Genomic DNA, 19579 nt, shown 5'->3' with positions numbered 1-19579 from the left:
TGTCAGACAGGGAGGGATGGGGAGGCAGGAGTCGGCCCTGCAGCTGCTCCCCAGCTACAGTCAGGCTGAGGGAGTGAGGCTGCGGGAGTCAGGCCCAGGCAGTCAGGCTGAGGGAGTCAGGCTCAGGCAGTCAGGCTGTGGGAGTGTGGCTCAGGGAGTGAGGCCCAGGCCAGCTTCAGAGGCCCCTAGACAAGGAGGAAGGAGCCTTTCCACCTTGTGTTGGTGCAATAATGGACTCCCCAAAGCCCCCTTGTGCTGCCTCTTGTAGGGGTGGTTAATGTGCTCCCCAAATCCTCTCCGCTCTCTGCAGTGTCTTCCTGTTTGGGGAAGGCACGGGTATCTGCTTTCCCGGGTCAGAATATCTTCATAGCACCAGTGTACGAGGCACCCCGGCCTCTCCAATGCTTTGGGCAGCATCCACCCCCTTTGTACCAAGTCCCGCACATTCGAAGTCCATGGTGCCACAATCGTGTCAGCTTCAGTGTCTGAATGGTGTGAGGCTGTAGGTGAAGTTGCTGTGATGACAGACACTTCAGCCACCTCCACCCCATCCCACTCACAGAGGCCAGGAAGGGAGCAGGTGCTAAGGTGACAGCGAGCTGAGCCACCCCTCCTGACGACTCCTTCAAACGCCTGTTGAGGCCAGGGCTCTGCTTCCGGCCCAGCTGGGTGCTGAAGTGCTTGGGAAGCAGCAGATGATAAGCCAAGTGCTTGGGCCCCTGCCGCCCACGTGCGGCACCAGGAGATGCAGTTCCTGGATTCTGGCTTCAGCCCTGGCTCTTACAGCCATTCAGGAACCAGTGAGATGTTTGTGTGTGCGTTTAACATTCTGTCTCTCTCTCTCTCTCTCTCTCTCTCTCTCTCGTCACTCCTGCCAGATGACGGACAGTGCCGCACTGCTCACCTGTGCTTGGCTGACTTGCCTGACGTGATTTCAAGGGGTGGTGCCATGGACTGTGCCCCCCAAAAGGCCATATACTGGCACCCTCAGCCCACGCAGGACGAGGGAGGAGGCACAGCCCTGGGTGGTGGTAGAGCCCCAAGAGTCCCGCCCACATGGAGGAAGGCTCCCTTGGCCTGTGCCCACCGTGACAGACCTAGCAAGGTCCCAGCCTCAGCGACAGCCAGGGACTAGGCACCTACCGTTCGGCTGCTCAGGACGCGCCCGGCCAGCGGCCTCCCCTTCCCCTGGCCGTGACAGAACCCGCCTCTGCTGATGCTCCCGTGGCCGCACTCCACTGGACAGGCCTCTTGTCCTTTCCGGGGTTGGCCACATTTCCGGCTGTAAAATCAGAGAGAAATGAAGCCCCATTGTTTCCTGTTAAACGCCCAGGAATCCTCTCTACCCCTTGGCATTGTCTGGCTTGGCCGACGAACTCTGCAGTCTTCCTGTGTCACCCCTACATTGCTGTCACGGGGCTCTCTATGGACCCCAAAGTGGTGAGGGTATATTTTTGCTGGCATGGAGGGAAGATGTCGCCCACAGAAGGGAAGAAGCAGCACACCACCTCCAGTTGCCTAGTGCTCGGCTACAACTGGCAGCCACGCCCTTTCCTTCTGGTTCCCTCTGCCCAGCACCGTCCCCTCCCCAGGGGACATATTTTCTTGGCCTCTTTAGAAGACCAGGGTTGGTTCTGATGGTGACGCAAACACAAGCCAGGGAGATATTCTGCTTCCGGAATAACCCCGAAGTCCAGGTCACCTCTGGGCAAACGCTGTTGGAAGAGTGCCCTGGCGGAATATGGCTTCACGTCCCTGTGTTTGCAGACAATGGTTGAGCTTCCAGCACCGTGCCAGGCACCCTATTGTGCGGCTTGCCATACACTCATAGCCAAGTACTTCAGTTCCACGCCTGCCTGACAGCTCCAAACTCCTGCACAGCTGTGTGAGGTCAGCGGTGACAGCAGGTGTCTCGAGGTCCCTGGGTCCCAGGGCTGATGCCTGGGGAGGCCCTGGAGTGCGTGACCGCCAGAGGACAGCACCTCTATAGCCCCGCAACCTCCCAGGTCCCCACTCTGTGACCCAGCGAGGTCCAGAAACAGCAGCAGCTGGTACCGTGGTCCCACAGACCCTGCTGCCGTGCTGTGCTGCGTGTGTCTCCAGCTGCGGGAACCTGTGCAGCCAGGAGACCCATCCCAGGCCCTCTTCCAAGGGGGCATGGCTAACCTTGTGAGCCTGGCCCTCCCGGAGCTTCTGCTGGTTCCTGGGCTGACAAGGAGCACATTCAGTGACGGAGGGGAAGAGAGCCGAAGGAACAGCAGGAACTCAGTTTGTGTAAGAGCCGCCAATGGGAGGCCCTGGCGGCACAGTCAGTGTATTGTGCCGCCCCCTCCCCACCCCAGGCAGGGACGGTAAACAAGAGTGGGGCGGCAGATTCCCTGGCCGAGCAGCCCATGCTGAGCGGCCAAGCGCGAGGCAGGCACGTGGGATCCAGCGAGAGGTCCTCCCCACGGGGCAGTACTGAGGCAGCCAGCCTGCTGGGGGGCTCCTGTGCGGGGTCACCTGTGTCCAGGCGCCATGGGTACCCTGCCACCCACCTGCACCTGGTAGACAGGCATACCTGGGTGGGCAGCACTGTCCTGCCCCCGGGAGTTCCCATAGAACGGAGTACACAGCTCCAAGGAGCTCAAGTAAAACGTACTGCCTCTCTGCATTTATCGATGTAACGCACCTTGTAACATCACTTGATGGTGCTGTGACGGACACTCCTCGAGTGTGTCCCTGTGCCTCGGCCCCAGTCCCAGGCAGTCGTGGCAGGGGCGGAAGAGGAGCCTCAGGCAGAGGACCACCCCACGAAGGAAAGAAAAGCCCGCAGTTCACGCAGCACTGTCATCTCAGAGCTGTACCCTCTCTAGAAAAGACCACCATGTGCTAACAATGCAGAGAACATCTGACACCCTCTCTGGGCAACCCGTGCTGGGGAGCGGACAGGATGCAGGAAGGTAGACAGGTTGCCAAAAAGGGCAGGGGAGTTCCCCAAGAAGGCAGTCGTAAGGACCTGGTTTCTGGGTGTATGCACTTTGCAAAAATACGTACCTTGCACTGGTCAGAATGACACCTGTGTGTACACCCCTGCCGGGGCACCTGTGTGTCCCTGTGTGTGTGTGCACCCCTGCCGGGGCACCTGTGTGTCCCTGTGTGTGTGTGTGCACCCCTGCCGGGGCACCTGTGTGTGAGCACCTGTGTGTACACCCCTGCCGGGGCACCTGTGTGTCCCTGTGTGTGAGCACCTGTGTGTACACCCCTGCCGGGGCACCTGTGTGTCCCTGTGTGTGTGTGTGCACCCCTGCCGGGGCACCTGTGTGTCCCTGTGTGTGAGCACCTGTGTGTACACCCCTGCCGGGGCACCTGTGTGTCCCTGTGTGTGTACACCTGTGTGTCCCTGTGTGTGAGCACCTGTGTGTACACCCCTGCCGGGGCACCTGTGTGTCCCTGTGTGAGCGCCTGTGTGTACACCCCTGCCGGGGCACCTGTGTGTCCCTGTGTGCACACCTGTGTGTGTGTTCATGTATGTGGTTTTAGTGTTGTTGACCCAGGACAGCCCAGTCTACTGGAAAGAAGCCGGAAGATCTCTGCACGAGGATGCTGTCTTGCCCAACCCGCTCGCACAAGTTGGGCCTTGACTATCAGGGTAGGGGTGGGGTAGGGGCCCACTGCCACATGGGGATGCTCTGCTCACAGAATCCCAACCCCTTTGCCTGGGTCAAGGTGGGACTCAACGCTGTGTCTGGAAGCTTCTGGCACAACTGGAGCGGGCATGCACGGGAAGAGGGTCGTTGCTGAGCTCTGCTGAACCCCTGGCAACACAATGGCCGCCAAACCTCGGAACTCTGGGGTAGAGGAGCTAACCCCTGCCTTGGCTGTGCCGCTGTGGGTGGCTCGGGCCAGGTGCCCTGGGGTCTACCCAAGCTGGGACTCCACCCCTCTCAGCCTCTCTCGGCTCAGCAGCCCCAATGCCTTCCTGATTTTTTTTTCCTTGAATCTGCCCCCTTCCAGCAGTCACTGGCTGTAGTCTTCAGCTGAATGCGGGACTTGCTTCTAACCACCCCAAGTCCCGTGCAGGCTCAGAGGTTAGGGACTCCCCCGAGGCAGCACACCAGCAGAGCGGCCCATCCTACAAACGCAAGCGCATGACCCCTGTCCCTTCCAGCTCAAGGTGCACCTCGGCCAGAGCGCCGCGGCTCCCTGAGTCCAGGAGCTCAGGCCGGGACACCCCAGCGCTCCCAAGCAGCGCCTCTGCGCCCCGGGAGGAGTCGCGGACGCCGCGCCCGGGGCCAGGCCTGCGGCGGGGCGCGGACCGAGCCGGAAAGCGCCTGGAAGCGCGGCTGCTCCTGCCGGGGTCGCCGGGGAGAGCGGGCCTGTACTTAGTTCTCCGTGGTAAATAACAGCTCTGGTTTCTGCTAAAAGGATTCATTCCCAGAACACAATAATTTTCATCTCCTCCTCACTACAACCAGTATTTTATGGCTAAATATACGCCGTAATGAGCCGCTGGCCTGATAGCGTCGTTAAGGAGATATTTGACCTTGGGTTTAATTGCAGGATGGGATAAAAGTCTGGGACGCGCCGAAGGGGCCCCGCCAGCTCGCAGGCGAGTTCAGGGCTCAGCATCTGGCATTCACCAGCCCCAGAGAAAGTGGTGCGGGCGGAGAAAGCGGCTCCCGCGGCGCCTCGCCAAGGAAGCCCGGGAGGGCGCAGGCGCCGGGAGCGGCCCGGTGCGGTGCTGGGCCACGGATGACCTGGGCGCCCGCCGGCGCTGAGCGGCCGTCTTCACCGCACTCGGTACCTCTCTCCCCCGCTGGGGTCCCGCTTTCTAAACCCCTGCAGGAAATGCCGCCCCCTCGCCCAGGAGCGCAGCGCAGGCGGGCTACCTGGCCTCGCCGCCTACAGCGCGCGACAGGCAGGCTTAAACCCCGGATTAAGGTGATCCTCCGTTGAACCTGAATCTCTCCGGGGCGGGCCAGGACGCCAAGGCAGCCAGCGACGGGAGCAGCCCCGCACCTGCCAGACGCTGCACAGGGCAGATGCTGCGGACGCGGAGCAGAGCTAAGCACGAGCGCCCACCTCCCCCTCCCCCAGTCTGTGACCCCAGCGCCTGCACGGGTCAGCTGGGGCGCTGACCTTGGCAGCTTGCTGCAGCACAGGCTCTCCCACATGCTGCTCCGTGTCCATGCTAGCCTCACCTCAGGGCAGCACGGGCAGGATACCTGGGCTTTGACACAGGGTGGTGGCTCTGTGAGAGAAGCAGCTGCTTACAGCTGTGCCAGGGCCCACTCTGCCTGGTTTTCATGCTTCTTCCTTGGCGTTAATCAGGACCCAGAGTCTCCAGGGAAAGACACGGTGCTGCTAGTCCCCCAAGACAGCTGTATCTCCGCGTTTGCACCTTGCACCTCAAGATGGGAGGGGCCGGGGAACTCCAATTCAGAACCTCCCCACACCGTCCCGCTGCAGTTCTGGCTTCCAGTCTGGAAGAGCTGCCAGGCTCCACAGAGGGAACCCACCCCTCCGCCTCCACCATCCCAGAGTCCCTCATCAGCAGGACCTGTCCCCGAGCAGCAGGTGCGCACGTCTGCCTGTAGTTGTAGGAGCTGCCGTGAAAGCAGCTCCCGTGGCTGAGGGCAGAGCTGACCGCCCAAGTGCAATTCGGGATTCCACGGAGGGCTGCCCGGCTGCTTCCCCAAGCCCTCTGTGATGTTTTGTTCCTGGGTCTGCGACCCACTGACCCAAGGAACAAACTCAGCGTTGCAGTAACGTGGGTGGTGGTCCCGCCAGCACAGGCACACATCCATGCCACGTCTACACGGGGGGCAAGTAGGGATGTGCTGCAAAAACACAGTGGATGCCCCGAACCCACCCGAGCCCCTTTCCCTTCCACCCCACTGGGGCAGGCTGGAGATCAGCCAAAACCCTGAGTTGTCCACCAGGCTAGTTCCCGTGTCTGTTTCGATTTGTGTGTGAAAAGGGCCTGAGGTTGCAATCCCAAGGGGAAGCAGGGCTAGAACTCAGGTGCCGGCTTGCCCCTCTGCTCTGCTCTAGACAGCCCCACGGGCACCGCCAGCCTCTCGGGGCCGAATCACTGGCAACCAGGGTGCCATGCTCCGGTTCCCAGCTGTTCCTCCGGTCTACTCTGACTGCAACTTAAGAAATGAAAGAGGCAGAAGCAGTGTGCAGGGCCCAGTCCCTTCTGCCCACAGGGGGAAATCAGACTGTTGGTGTTGCAAACGGGAGAGGGTGGAGAGAGAAATTTTCTTGGAAAGGGGAACTGCAGCTGCACTGGCCGGGAGAGTGGTGTCTAAAGCTGGTGTTCACTGTATGGTAGAAGAAGGAGGGGAGAGAAAGGAGAGAGAGGAAGGAAGGGAGGGAGGAAGGAACAAGCAAAGGAAAACACAACAACCACGACAACGAAAGCGGGAGGCAGAAGGCGCGGAGCTACCCCGGCCCCCATCCGGGAGTCCCGGAAGAGTTTCCAGGGCGCCTTTTTCAAAAGGCGCTGCAAGACTTAAATGAGGGTTTTTCTTATCCGCAAACCTGATTGCGCTCCTGCGGGCTGGGGCGGGGCGAGGTGGCGATGATTGCAAACAGAGCTCCCGATTTTGTGTGTCGGGGGTGGAGGGGACAGTGAGATGGGGGCAGCTCTGCGAGAGGGGGTGAGGGGCTGCGCCTGAAGGTCTCCCCCGCGCGCCCTTTGATTGGGCCTGGGACCCCGTGGCGTGGAGTCCCTGAAGCGGTCGCGGCGCGATCGCGGGCTGTTTGTAATTCCATCTTTTTTTCATTAACATAAACACCACTTGAACAAAAATATACACGGCCACCTACTTTGCCGGGAAAAATGATCCGGCGCCCACCGGGACCCCTGCCCCCGCGGCGCGCCCCCGGCCTCCTCTCCACGCAGTCCACGCTGCGTGTGAATCCCGCTTTGGGGAACCTTGGGACCCCGGGGACTCCCTGTCCCTTGCGGCGTCCCTGCCGTTCCTCCAGTCGCCCTGGCTGCCACCGAGGTGCTGAGTTGTCAACGCACATTCCTTGTTAAGCCACTTGTTGATAAAGCCCGGGGCAAATTGGTTGGTCTTTTACCTGCCCGCCCCCGCCCCCGCCGCTGCAGCCCCAGCCGGCGCAGCCTTAATTGCAGTAGCTGCTTGCCGGCGGCGGCCGCGGCGAGCTAATTGAGTCGGACTCCGCGCGGTCTCCGTTCCGCTGGACGCCTGGCGGGGGTGGGGGAAGGGGTGCAGGCGGTGCAGCCGGGGGTCTCCGGCCAGAGGTCTGTGGCCTCCGCCAGCGACGTGCGGGAAAAGCAAAGGGATTCCCTGCCGCTGCAACGAGCCAACCTTGCCACCCTCTCGGGAATGACCGGCCCGGACACCGAGCCCTGCCTGCGTCCCCGCCGCCCGCGTTCCTGGCTTCCCCCTTCTCAAAGCCCGCGCGCGTCCTGCCCCAGCCACAGCTTGCCGCTGCCAACCTCCTCCAAAGCCGCTGAACCCTGGTTTTGCTCCCCTTCTGCCTTCGACTGTACCTACATTTCGGCCCAGAGGAACTGGGAGGGTCAGGGAGCGCGACGTGGGAACTGAGCCGGACACGTCCAGGGGGTGAGGGCAGGTGGAGTGCGTAGCCTGTTCGCCCTAAGTCACGCCGTGGCAGACCCCGGGTACTCTGCCCTAAGTCACGCCGTGGCGGACCCCGGGTACTCTGCCCTAAGTCACGCCGTGGTGGACCCCGGGTACTCTGCCCTGCACCTCGCACGCCCCGGTTAGTCTTTTCTCGGCGTTCCCTGCGTAGACACGTCCCACGCAATCTAGCGCTTTAGCAGCAGTCCTCGGTCTCGTCGGGGGAAAAAAGACCGGGTTCGAGGCTCCCCTTCTGCGCCGAGCTGACTGCAGCCTAGGCTTCACCCTCTAGCGGCAACTACGTTTGCGCCCAGAGTCCAGGACCCGCACCCCTGGCCTGCCAGTGTGCGGAAGTGACCGCTGTCCCAGGTCTGGGCACTCCCACCACAGGCAACAGAGGCTTCCAGAAGGTGCCTCCCCGCGGGCGGGCACGGGCCCCAGGTGTGTCTTGGCATCAAAAGGCACCCTCCCCATAGCCCGTCAGCCCCAACTGGCACGGCAGACACAGACCCCTCACCCAGTCCCGGACAACCTGGTGAGCAAAAGGCGCCGCAGGAGGGGGGCCCTAAGTCCTTTCGGACTCGCAGCTTTACGGCTCCTCGCCCGGGTTGCCCCCTCCCAAGCTGGTGGCGGTAAAATAAACACGGCGCTCGCAGGACCCATCATTAACCCAGCCTGCGGGTCTAGCAGCTGCTTCGTCCGCGGCGGCCAGACGGGGCAGCAGGAGCCAGGGGGACCGGCCCAGACCCCCTCAGCCTTCGGCGCCCACGCAGGGGCGCACCCGGAGCTCGTGGAGAGAGACGCGGCCCGGGCCGCGCGCGGCCGTCTGAAGCACCGCCTGGGCCGAACAATCGCCAGCCGGGCACGGTTGTTTTCGGGGAGGCGACGTGAGGAGGCTGGAGTGAGGGCCCCTGCTGCTCCCAAAGCCGGGAGGTGGCGGGAGAGACCTGCGGGGCGACCCCGCGGCTTCTTGGAGCGCGCCGCTTGCTCCGGTGGAGAAAAGCGTGGGGGGCGGTGGCTCGGGAAGCGCCGGAGAGCCAGCCAGGGCTGGCTCCTCGGAGGAGAGCGGATTGACTCCTAATTAAGTTGTTTTCATGGTGCATTAAATGGGTCTCAGCTCAATTTAAGGGAGAAACGATGACCCGGCGAAGCGGAAGGTGCGCGCAGCAGCGGGGAAGGGAGCCTGGCGCGCCGCGAGGCGTAGGGACACCCCGGCTTCTGAAGTTTAAAATAGCGCGTGGCAGCCACCATCCCGTAGCGGGAACATTGTGTTATTGGGTTTTGTTTGTTTGTTTGTTTCTGGTCATTGCCTGCTGTTAGGAAAAACACACGCGTGCCGTGGCGAAGAAATGAAGTGCGTATCTGAAGACGAAGCGGACCCAGGGAGTGGCTTCGAGAACCCACGCGCGGTTCAGAGGCGACAATTTCGAAGGTGGAGAATAAAGGACGAGGCTGCTGCATCTCCTCCGCTGTAGGAGTTTTACCTGTGGAGGGTGTGTGGGCTGGGTAGGGACCAGGTCACGGCTCCTGCGCGCCAAGGAATAACCCCTCCACAGCCGGCTGGGGTGGGGGGCACTGGCACTGGATGAAGGACCGCCTGGGAGAAACCGCGCGGGGACCAGGCGCCCCTCCCTCTCGGGCATTCCTCAGAAACTGGACCTGGGAGGATGCCGGGAAGCAGGGGTGGGAGAGGTCTGGGACAGGCCAGGGACCCGCGTGGGGCAGACCCGGAGGGGCGTGGAGTCCCGGCAGGAGCACCGACCAGAGCCTTTTCATCTGAATCTCTGAGGGGGAAGGCTGGGGGTGGGGGTCAAGCTGCCCTAAGCACCCTGGGCAGAGCTCAGAGCGGGTGCCCTCTTCTACCCCTGCTGTGTGGCAGAGACCAAAATCGGGGCCCCAGGCCGGTCTGAACTTGCAGGCTGGAGGGAAGAGCACCGGACCCATCCCGCGTTTGCTGAGCCCTTCTGCTCTGCCCAGTGCCGCGCCTTGCTTTTCCGTCTCAAATGGGCTTCAGAGCAGCCACGGCTGGAACCCTGGCATGTCCACGTGCACCGTGCCAGTCACGGGCTCCCCTCTGAGGCCACAACCACCCCAGGCGCTGGCAGCCATGGACAGGGACTCCAGAGAGGTGGCCGCCCAAGTCCCTGCCTCAGGTACCCAGCTCTGTGCACTGCAGAGCCGGCCCCCACAGTTACCCACGGTTCCTGGACTCCCTCTGTGCCTTCCCTCCTGCCACCTGCAGGCAGGAACCCCAACCTTGGCCTGGTCCTGCCCTGCCAGACCAGGTCTCCAGTAGACACTGACCTCTAGGGGCAGCCAGACCAGGGGATGGAGCTCACCCACCAGGTGCCCCGTCTTCCACCCTTCCCCTCCCCCAGCCAGGCCTCAAGGGGGCTCTGAATTCCGGGACCCACAACCACACAGTGTATCCCTAGCAAATCTGAGCCCCCTCAGCTATCCTGAGGGGCTCCACAGAGAGGTGGGGCTGCCGGTACTGGGTTACACAGCAAGCCAGGACAAGGACAAGGGTACCTAACCGCTCCCTAACCCTATCTACTTCAGCAGTCTCAGTGGTCACGGAGCTGGTGCCCGGAGCTGGACTGGGCACTTCTGCCTGAGAGAGGTGCTAAACTCAGGGCCAGGAGTGGAGGGCAGCCCTGCTGGCGCACCCGGACTGTGTCCTGTGTGTGTGCTCTCGCTGTCCGCAGCAGCTCTGGGCTGCATCTGTGCCCTCCCCAACTACGAGAGCCTGGTCCCTGGGGCTCCGTGTGGGTCTCTGATGGGCTTTCCCTGGGGCCGTGGGGGCGGGGGCCTCTGCCCTCTCTCTGCTTTTCTGTTTACCGAGCGCAGCACCCAGACTTCCCGCTTCCCGCTTGGCTTTCCTTACCTTCCCTGGGCTAGCAGGGGTGGCTCCCGACTGCCGGCCAAGGGGGGAAAAATAGCTCTCCAAACCAAAGCAAGCTCTGTGAGGCCGTGCAAGCCTGCACTCGCTCAGTGCAAAACCCTTCCGCAGAGCAAGAACCCGGCTGGGACAAAAGGACCCAGGCCACACCTGCAAGGCAGAAGCCCTCTCTGCTCCCTCCAGGAGCCCCTGCTGGTGGGCAGCATCCGGGCCAGGGAACAAATCATGCCTTATTTCCCAAGCCATGTTGGATTTTGTTTTCTTCTCCCAAACACACATTTGCCGTGGTCATTTTCAATGCCCTGCAAACGGGAATGGAGCCCTGGCTCAAGTCAGGAGACCCAGAGGTATGCGGACAAGCGGGGACCCCCAGAGCACCTCCCAGCCTGCTTCTGGCTCCATCCTGCCCCCGGGTGTGGGGGTTGATGGAAAGTCCTTTGCTTGTCTCTCCCTCAGATCTGAAACAGAAAATACTTGTGCTGTGAAGTCCGATTTCTGATTTCTGCTTTCTTTTGAGGTCCATGGCTATAGAAACCACTTGCTTGCTTTCTTCTGCTGTCTGCTGGGAGCCCACCTGAGGGGAAGCAGTGTGTGTGTGTGACACAGAGAGAGAGGAAGGGAGGGAGAGAGAGAGAGAGTCTTTGTGTGATCACTGTGTGCAAGGTGGGTCCTGTGGATTCCGTGCTGGAAGCAGCTCCTGGGAGCCCTGTGCCACTCTCGCCCATCCTCAGCTGCCATCCCGCCAGCTCCCTCTGTAGCAGGGATAAGGCACCCTGGGTTGCACAAGTGGAGGCAGGAGGCTCCACATCCCAGCACTTTCTGCTTCTTAGAGCAACTTTACCTCTGATGCCAGAGGACCAGAGCTGTAAATTCCTGGGCTGCAATGTTGTCAAATATTTCATTGAAGAGCGTCATGGAAAATGCGTGCTTGCGGGTAGAAGGGGCCAAGTGGAAGACTCAAGCTAGGGGCCCCTTTTGGCTTCGCTGACCAAACGCCGACCCTCTCCCTAATGGACGGCTGACAGGGAGATGAACTGCCCGGGCCTGCGTCCAGGGACGGCCCTCACACAGCTGCTCCCCAAACACGACCTGGTGGTCCCTACAGGTGGGCTTCTGAGCAGTGCCAAAGGGGTGGGCAGGACTGGGGGGGCCAGGGTAGGTGCCGTGAAGAATTTCACTCCTCCCCCCCCCCCACGATTCTGACTGCTGCTGGCTCTTGGTCGACTGTGGATGGACAGCCATGGATCCCAGCGGGGACCCCCCCAAGAGCAGGAGCTGTCCCGTGGCTCTGCCAGGAATCGGGTTCTCCAGACTCAGCCTGCGCCCCACGCTGCCCATCCTGCACCTCTCTGCACCCCCAAGGTCCCTCACGCATCAGGTCTGGCCATGTCCCACTCAGTGCCGTGCAGCCAAAAGAGAGGAGCACCATTTTGCTTCCCTGGAATCCGAGACCAAAACAAAATGTGTCTCAGGAAGGTTCCCCTCACACAGCCGGCAATGACCTTGAAGCGCCCAGCAAGGGCACCGGTCCTCAGACACTCGGGTCCACCATACACTGCGTTACTTGAAAAGGTTCTGTCTTTGTTGCACTCTGGGTGAATGCACCCTGAGCTTGGTGTAGACCCCTCTGCTGCGGCATGCCAGGTGTGAGACAAACACCCCTGCGCCACACTCCCCGTCCTGTGCCCACAGGTGCTGCACACCGCACAGCATTCTGCATGCCTCGCACCCAGGCCCACCCAGCGCCACCGCACACCCCGACCACCGTGTGTGAGGGTGTGTGTGTGCGTTGCTGTGTCTGAGAGACGCCCTGTACACAGGCTGTTGTAGGCACACACTTTGACACCTCCGAATTCATTCAGAAAATTCAGTCATTCGCATTTTAAAAATATTCAGCACAGTGAAACCGCCATGCTGTGACCACATGCTCCCCTGGCCTTCAGCAGCACCGGCTCCATCACAGTGGACGCCCACCTGCCACGGTCAGCTGACCGTGCAGCGTGACCAGCCTGACCAGCATGCACTCAGCAGCCTGTGGCTTGCATGGGGGTGGGCATTTGCCCCTAGATTATTCTGGAATGCATGTCCAGCGTCAGCTTCTGTCTGTCCTGGACTCTGGCATATCCCCCATGGCCCCTGTCCTCCGGAGCTGTGCTTTCAGTCACGAATGTCTAGTGGGCAGTGACAAGGCATCGCCCCTCACCCCCAAGGGTGCTCCCAGGACAAGCCACTTCCCCACCGCAGGCTCTAGAGGCTGCTAGCCCTACCTTGGGGCACTGTTTGGACTGGGCAGGGTGTTGGAAGGAGTGGGGTGAGGGGGCTCAGGCCCCGAGTTAATAAAGAGCAGGGGAGGCGGCAGGCGACTGCCCTCGCTGTGGGTGGTCGGCGGCCGCCCCTGCCCGCCTGCGCCCCCCCAACCCAGGCAGCCGGCCCGGCACAATGTGAGCTGGATCTGGTTCCCTGGTCGGGTTACGGCGCGCTCTCGGCTCGGGCGGCTTCACTTAAGCAATTAGCCAGTAAAAATACCTTGTGCTGGGGAGTGGGAGACGTAGCAAGCCGGCCTGCTTCTGCACCCCCCCCCCAGCCTGGCCGGTTGGGGATTCCTGAGGCCAGTGCTGGGGCACAGACTGCGACTGGGGTGAGAGGGTGCCCAGGGTTTCCGCTCTCCCGAGGGTCTGCTTGAACAGCCTGATCTTTCCCTGTGGTCCTCCCCACCCTCCCCACAGCCCTGCCAGGACGCCCCCAGTATCAGCTCCATTTATAGATGGAGAAATTGAGGCCCAAACGCTGCCGCGGCGCCCTGGGCTTCTTACTGTGCCTGTGCAGGCCTCCCTCTGCAGCTCCCGGCGGGGAGAGGGGAGGGCCTCTGCTCCCGGAAGGCTGACCACGTCTTAGGGACATTCCCAGAGTAAAATCTGGGCTTGTGGGTGGGCGCAGGGCGGGCAGTGAAACCTGGAAGAATGCCACCCTGCAGACAGCAGAGGTGTGCAGGTAGCAGGTAGGCGTGCCGCTTCCAGCATTCACCGACAGACATCCTGAACACCGGGCAGTGTGTGAGCCAGGAGCTTGGCTTGGCACACTGGGCAGCCATCGGCAACCACCCCCCCTTGCCGGCTTTTGTGGCTGGCCGCAAGCTCTCACCTGGAGCTCTGGTGGAGCTCTGTTCGTTCACAGTGCTGGCTGTCCAAGGCCTGGGGGATCTCCATTTCTCCATCCCCAAAATGTGGGCTCAGAGGGGGCATCTTGGGGACAGAGAGCCCAGTCCGTGGTGCATGTGGGCGAGCCCTCTTGGCCCCAGCTATTATAGTCCAGCTGGGTGCTCACCCATACCCTGCCAGTCCCACCCTGACCACCCAGCTCAGCTGAGAAGGGATGCGGACTCCATCTTTGGCATACTGGAGGTTCTTCCCTACTAAGTCGACTTGGTGTGGGGCCAAAGTTTAAGTGCAGACTAAGGAGGGACCCCAGTGCCCAGAAAGATAGCTGCCCTCTCATGCCCTGGGAGAAACTGCTCTCCAGGCTGCCTCAGAAACACACAGCCCTCCTCCTGGTGAGGGCCTGACAGGGTAGGAGGCTACTGGGAAACCAGTCCCCAAGCTCACGGCTCCAGAACCTCTCACTCTGTCCTCCCACCCCACGGTTGGGAGCCAGGCGCACGCAGGCGAACAGACATCACTGGCACTGCCGGCCTACCTCTGCCAGAGGCCAGATGGCAGCGCCTCCTGCCCCGGACTTCCCTCCTCTTCCCTCCCGGCGCCAAAGCCACGGATCTGTCACTGCCCCACCGCAAAATAAAAAGCGAAGGGAGCCAAGCGGGGGGAAGGTGAGGCTGAGGACCCGCTTCGGCCCTCCTGGGAATGCGCGGGCGAAGGATTAGTGCCGAAAGGTCAGGGCGCGGAGTGTGTGCCCCGCAGCCCACCACACACTCTGAACCGAGGGCTGGCCTGCCCCTCGGTGCCAGGAGTGGCAGCACCCGCATTGGAGGAGCGCTACGCTAGGAAGGCGTTCGCGAGGCCACGGACGGGGCTGAGGGTGGCCGTGGGCCGGGACCGAGTGGGGGCACCTCTGTGGAAATGTGCAACACACTACGCGGTCACGGCCCACGCTCACCTCTTCTCGTGCGGGCCTCATCTGCGCGCAGAGGCTGGGAAGGAGCGCCCAGCAGGGAAGGAGACCCTTCTTGCCTCCCGCAGAAGCCCAGCTCTGCCCAGCTCTACACCCCCCGCCTCCACCTGCCTCACCAGCCCAGCGTCCTCCGAGGCGACTGGGCGTCTTTCCACGAAGCCGAAGGCATCCGGAGCAACCCAGAGACCGGGTGAGCTTTGAAAAAGCCGCGGACAGGGCTCCGCAGCTGCAGCCCCGGCTCCTACCTGGTCAAGTCCGCTGGCTTAGCTCCTCACTCCCGGTGCCTGCTTCGGGTCCGGGACCCGGGCGGAGAGAGAGGCCGAAGGGCGCCCGGCCGTCTGCAAGACCACGGCACTCACCTGGTTCTGTGCGAGGCGCGGGGCTCCGGCGTGTCCTGCGCTCCGCAGTGCCTTCTCGCGCCAGCACTGCCCCGACTTGCACGGCGGTGCTGCGAGGCGGACGGAGCGGAGTTGCGTGCGAGCCCCTCGGGCTGGAAGCCAGGCGCGCCGGGCGGCTCTGGGCCTCGCTCTCCGCCCGCACGCCGTCTGCTTTCCGGAACCTGGCCTGGCGCGGCGCAGTGTCAGCGGCCCCGCGGCGGCAGGCCGAGCCCACTGGGGCATTAGGCCAACTCCCCCCGCGCACGCGGAATTCGCCGTTATTATTATTAAAGAATCCCCCAGAACGTGTTTACGTTGAGCCGTGTAAACTTCCTGCCAGGGCCTTTGCCATCTCTTGGGAAATTGGAACCTGCGCTCAGAAAACGGGGTCCCGCGCCGCCCAAGAGGCGGCTTCTCAGGGTGTGTGTGGTGGGAGGCGTTCAAGGGGGGACTTATGCTCGGATCGGAGTTTGGCGTACGTGTGCACGCGTGAACATGAGTGCAAATTTCAGTGAGTGCGCGCGGATTGCTAGAGTGGGCACGCACGTCTGGGTTTCTGGACGCCTGAATGAGTAGGGAGCTGGTTTTCTCGGGCACCACCAACGCATGTGTGCGCGCGCGCTCTATGTGAAGTGCGCGCGGGTGAGTGGCCATTTGGGGAGTCTGCATGGCTTGGACCCCGGCTGGGCCAGCGGTTCTCAACCATCCCGTTCGGTCGGCGGCGCCGCCCGAGACAAAGCGACAGCGACGCGCCCTGCGCTTTCGTTTTCCGCCGGCACTCGACCCGGGGAGGCCGCCCGCCCGCTTGCGCGGCTGGACGAATCCGAAAAATCCCGGGCGCGGCGCAGTCCTTCCCAGGGCGGGGAGAGTGGGTAGGCGGTCCCTGGCGGGAACGCAGGCCCGCTGGCCGCGGGAACCCGGAGCCGAGGCAGCCGTGCCCGCTAGGGTCCCGACCTGGCCGCAGCCGCTGCAGTTGCGGTTTGCAGCAGGGCTGCACGCGCGCGGGGGAAGGCCCGAAGACCGGGGCGCGTGTTTCCCGGGGGCCTGAAGGCTGGGGCTGCCCGCCTTGGGGCAGACCTGCAGGCGGAGGGCACGCTAACGCACTTGCTCGCCAGGTTGGTGGAGGTGGGGAGGGGCGGTTTTGTAAGGCGGCCACGTATGTTTACGCGTGGGGGCCCTTTAAGCGCGCATCCACGCGGGGTCCGGGGAAGGGGGCGTTGCAGGGCGAGCAGGGGCACTCTCGGAGGGTCTTCCGCCGGCCCGCGGGACGCCGCTGGGCGCAGAGGCAGTGAAGGCGGCCTCAGTCCGAATGGGGTAGGCGCGCTCCGCCGCGAACCCTGGAGGTGGTGCCTCCCCCGGTAAAAAGCCTTGGGGGGAGCTTCCTCGGGGCCTCCGCCCCGGCTGCCCGCGGCCTCCTCGGCGCTCCTTTCCTAGTGGGAGGGAGGGAGGGAGGGAGCGAGGGAGGGAGGTGGGGGAGGAGGGAGTTGGAAAGAGAGGGGGGCGCCGAGCCAACCGCCGGCGGACCCAGCGGCTCCTCGGGGAGGGTGGGCGGGCGAGCGGGGGAGGGCGCGCCGAGGCTCGCTCGGGAGCAGTGGCCGCCGATGACGGCAGAGGTGCAGCCAGCCCCGCGCGCGCAGCCCCCTCCCCCTCGCCCTCCTCCCCCTCCCCCTCCTCCTCCTCTTCCTCCTCCTCCTCCTCCTCCCGGCTCCTCGGCGGCGCAGAGCAGCGGCGGCAGCGGCGGCGGCGGCAGCAGCCACCCGATGTCTTCGGCGCCCGAGAAGCAGCAGCCACCGCACGGCGGCGGCGGCGGTGGCGGCGGCGGGGGAGGCGGCGCGGCCATGGACCCCGCGTCCTCCGGCCCGTCCAAGGCCAAGAAGACGAACGCTGGCATCCGGCGGCCAGAGAAGCCGCCCTACTCGTACATCGCGCTCATCGTCATGGCCATCCAGAGCTCGCCCACCAAGCGCCTGACGCTCAGCGAGATCTACCAGTTCCTGCAGGCGCGCTTCCCCTTCTTCCGCGGCGCCTACCAGGGCTGGAAGAACTCGGTGCGCCACAACCTCTCGCTCAACGAGTGCTTCATCAAGCTGCCCAAGGGCCTCGGGCGGCCCGGCAAGGGCCACTACTGGACCATCGACCCCGCCAGCGAGTTCATGTTCGAAGAGGGCTCCTTTCGGCGGCGGCCGCGGGGCTTCCGAAGGAAATGCCAGGCGCTCAAGCCCATGTACAGCATGGTGAACGGGCTAGGTTTCAACCATCTCCCGGATACCTACGGCTTCCAGGGCTCGGCTGGCGGCCTCTCCTGCCCACCCAACAGCCTGACGCTGGACGGCGGCCTGGGCATGATGAACGGCCACTTGCCGGGCAACGTGGACGGCATGGCCCTGCCCAGCCACTCGGTGCCCCACTTGCCGTCCAACGGGGGCCACTCGTACATGGGCAGTTGCGGCGGTGCGGCGACCGCCGGGGAGTACCCGCACCACGACGGATCCGTGCCGGCCTCCCCGCTGCTGCCCGCAGCGGCCGCCGCCAGCGGGGTCATGGAGCCGCACGCCGTGTACTCGGGCTCGGCCGCCGCCTGGCCGCCCTCGGCCTCAGCAGCGCTCAACAGCGGCGCCTCGTACATCAAACAGCAACCCCTGTCCCCCTGCAACCCCGCGGCCAACCCGCTGTCCAGCAGCCTCTCCACGCACTCTCTGGACCAGCCGTACCTGCATCAGAACAGCCACAACGCCCCAGCGGAGCTGCAAGGTGAGTGGGGGGAGCCCGCCTCTGCCTGCACGGGCGACCCCCTAGAGCCGCTGCCCCACCCCTCGGTGGGCCGTTGTGGTCTGCCGACCCCCCTGGGGACAGATTTGTTTTTCTTTCTGTTCCAACTCCCAGGCTATCAGGTAGGCCCCGGCTCACCAGAGCTTGGGATCCCGGCTGGACCTAAGTCCTCTGGGGTCCCTCAGGAGCCCTCTTGCACCCGGAAAGGTCCCCGTGCAGATCAGGGGTCTCTGTGCGAACCCTGGTGACCTCCGGTCCCCAGCCCACCTCTGCTCCAAGCCCCAGGCAGAGCGAGGCCCAGAGGCGCCAGCCCAGCTCCTGGGGCTTGGCCCTCCAGGGCAGCGGGCCGCAGCCAGGCCCAGGGGGGTTTGTGATGGCCTTGGCAGGCCAGGTCATGGGGACCAGGCCCAGCGAGGGCCAGCACCTGAGATGCTTTTGTTTCTCAGGTGCTCTAGTATCTAGGCCCTTGAGCACCCCAACCCCAAAGGCACCCCCACCTCCCAGCTACCCACCCAGTGCCTCGCTTTGGCCTCAGGGACTGCTTCTGGACTGAGTGTGGGACCTTGGCAGGGGCCTTGAGGAGTCAGCTGTCAGCGGCCTGTGGAGGCTAGAGGAGCCGTTGGCCTGGAGCCTCTGCATGGGGGTCGCCCTGATGGGGCTGCTCGGAATCCCGGGGCGAGGCTGGCCTGGGTGCCGGCTCTCCAGGTTGGGATCTGAACTCCAAAGAGGCTCCTGCTGGCTGCTTCCCTTTGCTCTCCAAGGCCTCGGGAACCTCTCAGTTCCCGGAATGCAGGCCCTCGCCGGCCTCCACAGGGCCGGCACAGCCGCACCACTGCCTTCCCCTTCCGCCCTGGCTTCTGGAAGCTGCCTGCCCGGCCCAGTGTGGTATCCCAGGCGGGAGAGACCAGGATGATGGGGTCTGCAGGGAGCAGTGCTGTTTCCTGGGGTGGGACGGAGGGAACCCAGGCGCTGCGGGCAGCCCTGCGCCCGAGCCGGGCTGGGCTGGGCGTGCGGTGGGCGCCCTGCAGGACACAGCCTGCCTCTCCGGCCCCTGAGCTAACTCCCTGTTCCCCTGATCCCTGCTGTCGCCCTGCCCTGCAGGCATACCACGCTATCACTCCCAGTCGCCCAGCATGTGTGACCGCAAGGAGTTCGTCTTCTCCTTCAATGCCATGGCGTCCTCGTCCATGCATTCGGCCGGAGGGGGCTCCTATTACCACCAGCAGGTCACCTACCAAGACATCAAGCCGTGCGTGATGTGAGGCCGCAGGCCCCTCCGACGCACAGCCAGAAACTGTTCTACTCGAGGTATAGCCAGCCATGGGCAGCAGAAAAGGGCTCGCCCCCTCCCCAGCCGGATTATTTGGAGAAAAATCAGCGGCCAGAAGACCCAGCACCTCCTCCCGCGTGCTCAAGCATTTTTATTTTTAAGTGGTGGTGTTGTGGCCGGAGCCGCGCGTCCTGGCGAGGCCGGGCGACAGCACCGGGTGAAATCTGCCGAGGCCTCCCCAGGGAGCGGGAAGATTCTCGCCCCACCCCAAGAAAGACTACGCGCATTCCAGGGCTTACATTCGCGGGCGGGATATTTAACTTTTCCCGTGGCGGTATCCCGAGCTGCCTCGGGAGCCCCCGTTGGCGGGCAGGGGCAGCCCCCCAGGGCCCCTCCTCGGCCCGCACCAGCAGCTTCCGTCCGTCTGCCCGGGCAGCGCCGGCCTCCCGCTCTCCGCCCTCTCCCTCCTCGTCAGCCTCTTGGATTCGGTTTCTGAATTCGGGGGCTCCCTCGGTGGGGTTCCCGGTGTCTGGTC

At 63.6% G+C, this 19579-nt stretch overlaps 1 protein-coding gene across 1 annotated transcript; it reads left to right on the top strand.

The window, feature by feature from the left end:
* The first annotated feature begins 16728 nt into the window (after positions 1 to 16728).
* On the top strand, positions 16729 to 19038 carry FOXF1 (forkhead box F1). Its single transcript, XM_040982023.1, has 2 exons — positions 16729 to 17756; positions 18876 to 19038. Exons 1-2 carry the CDS (start codon positions 16766 to 16768, stop codon positions 19034 to 19036), a joined length of 1152 nt encoding a protein of 383 aa, XP_040837957.1. The 5' UTR covers positions 16729 to 16765; the 3' UTR covers positions 19037 to 19038.
* The last annotated feature ends 541 nt before the right edge of the window (positions 19039 to 19579 follow it).

Source organism: Ochotona curzoniae, unplaced genomic scaffold, assembly GCF_017591425.1.
Source record: "Ochotona curzoniae isolate NIBS_2020 unplaced genomic scaffold, NIBS_Ocur_1.0 contig_3622, whole genome shotgun sequence".
Taxonomy (NCBI): Eukaryota; Metazoa; Chordata; class Mammalia; order Lagomorpha; family Ochotonidae; genus Ochotona; species Ochotona curzoniae.
Note: the sequence above shows the minus strand (reverse complement) of the source record. Positions and strands in the feature narration are given on the sequence as shown.